The 5471-nt window shown below is 48.5% G+C and overlaps 1 protein-coding gene across 1 annotated transcript in view; it reads left to right on the top strand.

The window, feature by feature from the left end:
* SIL1 (SIL1 nucleotide exchange factor) overlaps positions 1-5471 on the top strand; it is a 43669-nt gene that overhangs the window by 24499 nt on the left and 13699 nt on the right. Inside the window, exon 3 of the mRNA XM_010086725.1 lies at positions 5268-5388. Coding sequence (XP_010085027.1) covers positions 5268-5388 — 121 coding nt within the window. The remainder of the gene's footprint in view (positions 1-5267; positions 5389-5471) is intronic.

Raw genomic sequence — 5471 nt, forward strand, 5'->3', positions numbered from 1 at the left:
CCCCATGAGCCGGTGCCATGGGAGCTGTGTCACCCTGTGTGTGTCACCCAGCCTCTCCCCTTTGCCCACCCGTGGCACTGGTGGCCGCTGGTGCCAGCGGTGCAACAGAGGGGAGCTCTGCATCAACCCAAGTTGGTGCAGTAACATGCCGGACGGGAGCTCTGCTGCTTCCTGGGATTTGTCTCCTTGTTTGGTTTTTTTTTTTTAATCATTATTTTATTAAAGAAGTAGGTACCGTGCCATCAGATAACTTTTTGCAGATGCTCTGTCAGTCTTGTGCAGCCTTGTTATTTTTAATATTGCAGCACTCCCGGTTTGTTTTGCTGGGAACTTGCAGGTATTGATTCGCGGATTCTTTTGTTGCCTGGATTAGAAAGAAAGTCCCTTTCCCCTCGCTCCCTGGTGCTGGGAGAAACAAAGAGTAAAGAAAGGTAGATGCTATCTGACGCCTGCTCAGATACCGAGGTGATTTCTGAGAACTGTGGAGCCAGTTTCTGACTCAGAGCTGGGGTTTGTTTTCACACCATTAATAGATTTTTTAATTTTTTTTTTGCAATGGCAAATGAGGACAGTCTCTTGGGGAGAAGCCAGGGAATCTGCCTTGGCAAGCTGGGTCACCCTTTTTCCTGCTTGCAGGAGCCTTCCCACGGGGACACTTCTCTGCCGTAGGGGACAAAGTGGTGGCAGAAGGTGTTTCTGGAGGGGGAGAGTCTCGTGTCCCTTTTGGGCTTCTCTTGCTGGGCAGGTCGATGGGTGGCAGCTTGGGGGGGGGTCCCAGGGGGGGGAAGGAGATGGGGAAGCTGCTGCTGGGAGCAGAGTGAATTATTGCACGATGCCGGTATGGGATTTGCACGTCTGTGTAGGATGTAAAACTCCCCTGGTTAGTTTTGATGCCTGCCTGTTGCTGCGTAGTGACTTGGGGCTCAGCCCCGTCCCCATGCAGAAGTGCAAAACCTCCTGTGGCCAGCACTAGATGGAATAACGCACTGGGAGCCGGGCAGGATGAGACCTTTCTCATTTAGCGAGGAAACACAGTTGGTCATTTGCCTGAAGAAGGGAGATGGACTTACTTGGATGTTGCTGCGTGAGGCGTATTGAGCACAGCAGCCCTCTGCTCTGAGTTATCCTGTACTGAATGCGCCTGGTTCTCGCCTTAGGTGTGAGCGGGGTGGAAGCGTGTTCTGTTTCCCTTTGGTTTATTTATCGTCCTGTTTTCCACCTCTGTGAAGCTTGATATAGGTATAGAGCTTCAGAAATGTACACATAAGAGAATAACAGATAGCTGTGATTTGGTTACAAGGCAATAATTTAAGTTGACAGGTTTAGCTGATAACATAAAACACAAGAGGGAAACAGCATCAGTTTAGAAATGTCAGCAGAACCCCTGTGAGCGAGTTGCCGCCTTGAAGCCAACTCCGGTGCTGTTACTCCATCTACTATATTATGAGAAATAATAAATGGATGTCAGAAAAAATCTGGCTGACCAAGATGAAAAGAACAGGGCTATAAATTAAATTCTTCCTCGGCATCACTTTAAGCAACTTTCAGGACAGACAGAACATGTCCCAGTAAGATCCATGCTAACGCACCAGGAGGAGCTCCGAAAGATTGGCTGGTTTTGGGCTGCGGATGCTCAGACACACGGCAGCACCCAGGCATGAGGATGGTTTGTCTGAGGGCAGCATAAGTCAGAGGAGTTGTACTCTGGCTTGTGTGGGAGAGCAAAGCCTGTCCTGGTGCTTCCGCAGCCAATAAAGGGATTAAATTGAGAAGGGGAATAACACCCTCCTGGCAGGACTTTGCCACAGGATCACTGTCCCTGCTTGGAAAAGAAGCGCTGTCACTTTGACATTTATTCCCGGTACACACCTTGTCATTCGTACGGTGGCGAGGTTTTTTTTTTACCCTCTGAGGCATTTTACCGGTTGCCCGCTATCTTTCTGGCTGGCGGGCAGCACTTCCCCACTGGGGACACTGCGTGCTTGGCTTAAACTCCGGGGCTTTCTCTTAGATCCATAACCCAGTGACACGTGTTCAAATTATTTTAGCTGTGGTTTAAAAACTTCCAAGGAGGGGATATTTTTTAAGCGGTAAAGAATACAAACCAGCTGTGGGGGAAGGAGTTTGCCAGCTTCCTCCTCTGACAGCTACAAACCTTTCTGCAGGTTCGCGGAGGGGTTTTCACAGCTATTTCTACTCACTGGGTGGTTGATTTGGAGATGGGAAATTACGTAGCATGGGAGCTCTTCTTTCCCTTTATATAGAGCAAGGGACTGGGACAGGAGGAGACCTGGCGGCTGCAGGATTTGGAGATCTCTGGGAAGTGAGACCATTCGGCTTCATTCATTAGCACGTCTCCGCAGTGCGTGCCTGTTTGGATAGACAGCTTCTGTTTTTCTAAGGTGTCAAGGAGAAATAAAGTCAGAAAATTGCTTAAATATAAACTTGTTTTTATGTTTTTTAATTGAGTTTCATTTCCCAAATGCAACGTAATAGAAACAATAAGTAAGAAATTAATTCCTGTAGGAAAAAAGCTGTTCTGGATTAACAGGACATGAAGCCGTGTAATTGCGTACACATGTATCGTTCTGGTGCGTGTGCCTAGCTGTTGAATGGTGTCAAGTTATAGGAATTAAAGAGAATCGACTATTTTTAAGGGAGACGTCTAGAAGCTACATATTGAAACATGATTAAAATTCAGAATTTCCAGCTCACTTGTTTAAATCAGCAGTTTTAATCACATTATTCAAGTCAACCCACCCTCAAACACACTTTACAAATAATACTTCAAAATACCCCAAACTAAATAAGACTGAAGACCTCATCCTGACTCAAACGTCTGGAATATTTTTAAATCGCTATGGCAATCTTTTTACTGAAAACAGAGGTGTCTGTCTTGGTTTATTTAGGAAAGCAGCGTTCATCCTGCTGCGGCGTGAACCTGTGCCGCTGCGCACAGCGGTGAGAAGAAATCCCTGTAGCAAAGAAAGCCGCTTGCGTACATCGGGGCTGAGATTCCTGTTCTGGGGTTTGCATCGTCCCGGTCAAATCTTGTTTAGGAAAATGCAAAGAAGCAGAAGCAGGTTTGTGTCTTCTCTGACGGCAGCCTCCTTAATTCAGTCACGCTGGGTTTGTGAGCGTGTGCGCGCCGGGGTTTGTGTTTTATTTACCGCTCGCTGAAAATAGCAGCTGGGAGGACTGGTCACCCGGGAGCCGCTCAGCCCTTCTGGAGGCTGCTTCCTCGCTTCTCTTTTGATGTTTCCTGTAAGGAAAGCCCCTCAGCATCCTTCCTCTCCCCTGGCAACCGAGTGAAGTGATGTGGCCAGATGCACCGGGAGCACGACAGCCAGAATACGCTGTACTCTTCTGACGGGGACGTTTATTTCTGGCTGCGCTTGACAATTCCGGACTTGCTTCAACACAGGCTGTGGTTGTGACCTGGGCTGTCCCAGTGCTTGTCACCCAGCGAGGAAAGCCGCTGGCTTGGGGAGGGGAAGGGCCCAACTCGCCCCTCGCCTTCTCCTCCTCTGAGTGCCCTTTGTGCCCGTGGAGGAAGAAGGTGTCCTCCTGCATCTGTATGTTCAGCATACAAAGCCATTTTGTGGTTTTTTTTTTTTCCCTTGCTGGCAGTTCCCTGCCTTGCTGTCTCTTGAAACAGGGAGGGGAGATGCAGTGTTGTCCTTTTCACGGAGCTCCTCCAAACTCCTTTTCAAGCGGCATGTCCCAGCTGCATTGCCTGCGTGGCCTGCGAGGGGGACAGCTCAGCTCTCACAGCGAGTTTCTGCCAAGCTCACCTTTTCAAAGCGGGAGGATGCTCCTCTCGGTAGACATCTAGATTAAAGCTCCTGCGTATCACTGGTAAAGGAGCAGGAGGAGGTTTGGGTCTGTCGGTGGAAAGCATCCCCAGTGTGGAGGAGGTGTATCTAGCCTGTCCTTGCATGGTTTGAGATGGGGAGATAATTCATATCCCCTCATGTATCCGACCAACACAACCTATGGACAGGATACGGTAGAGAGAAAGAGGAGCTATCAGAAATGCGCCGTGTTCTAATAGGAAATCCCCCAAAATGGATTTTTCTGTTTTTTTCTAAGCACATTCATACCTGCTGGATGGCTTTGGGCTTTGAAATGTTTTTGTCTGAGTTGTGACAAACATCCCAGTCTTATGTAGGAAGCACCAGGTCCTTTGATCAGTGAAATGTCTCTTTTGTCTTGAAGAGGGAGGGATCAGTCTGGTTGTTCCCTAAACTAGAGCATTTTGTCTTTGAGTACATGTATTTATTGTACAAAATAATTATCTTTGTCTTCCCTTTGGTAGGAGATGCTACCTGTCTCCTGCATGCTGTGTTATCTTCTCTTAGGCGTCTTTTTAGGCAAAAGGAAACAGAAAGGAAAGGCTGAATAGGGAAACCTCATCAAGGTAGAGGAACACGAGCAGCTGTGTGTCTGTCTGTCCATCGGTGTGCAGCTGAGGTCTTTGTATTCGTTCAGCTGCAGCCTCGCTCTCTTTAGCAGGCAGATATGAGGAAGCGACGTCAAGAAGCAGCAACCAGAAATCACCTCCTCTCCATCCAGCGCAGCGGCTGGCCACCATGACATGCTTGTGGTGAATTGGAACCAAGAAGAACACTCTGAATTTCCCCTCTTTTCTGCATTTAAAGCCAAAGCTTAATGTATTCCATGTATTTGTGTTGGTGCATGGTAGTGATCATATATTCCTTTTAATACAATATTTCCAAACCAACACAGCCTCGCCTCGGTACATTTGATATTCAGCGTACCTGGCTGTACTCTGCGGCATGCTTTGATTCATTTTGGCGGCTGTGTTTTATGCTCTCTACCCCAATCAACAACCAATCCCTCTTTTTCCAAATAGTCTCCAAATCCTCTCGCAATGTGGAGTTTCAGTGCTCTCTTGGGATTTTGCGCTCTTGCTCTGCTCAGCATCCTTCCTCCCCTGTAGCAGAGCCAGCCCGGCCGCACAGGGACACCTTCGGTGGGTCAGGGTGGCATTTCTGCGAGGTTAAAGCAGCACGTGCTCTAAAATAGTCTGACCTTTGTTTGTAGGTCAGATAGTCTCCAAATCCTCTCGCAATGTGGAGTTTCAGTGCTCTCTTGGGATTTTGCGCTCTTGCTCTGCTCAGCATCCTTCCTCCCCTGTAGCAGAGCCAGCCCGGCCGCACAGGGACACCTTCGGTGGGTCAGGGTGGCATTTCTGCGAGGTTAAAGCAGCACGTGCTCTAAAATAGTCTGACCTTTGTTTGTAGGTCAAGCTGTTCCTGCAGGGTCACACGTACGGTTGAATCTGCAGACCGGAGACAGAGAAGCCAGGCTCCCAGATAGCGAAAATGGAAAAAGTGACACGAGAGAAGAGAGAAGAAGAAAAAGGTACAGTGATGGAAAGCATCAGGGGCGGGTGGGTTGCGGGATTCATGTCTTTCCTTAGAGGCCAGGTTCCCTGGTGCTGTCTC

Source organism: Pterocles gutturalis, unplaced genomic scaffold, assembly GCF_000699245.1.
Source record: "Pterocles gutturalis isolate BGI_N339 unplaced genomic scaffold, ASM69924v1 scaffold18866, whole genome shotgun sequence".
NCBI classification, from domain to species: Eukaryota; Metazoa; Chordata; class Aves; order Pterocliformes; family Pteroclidae; genus Pterocles; species Pterocles gutturalis.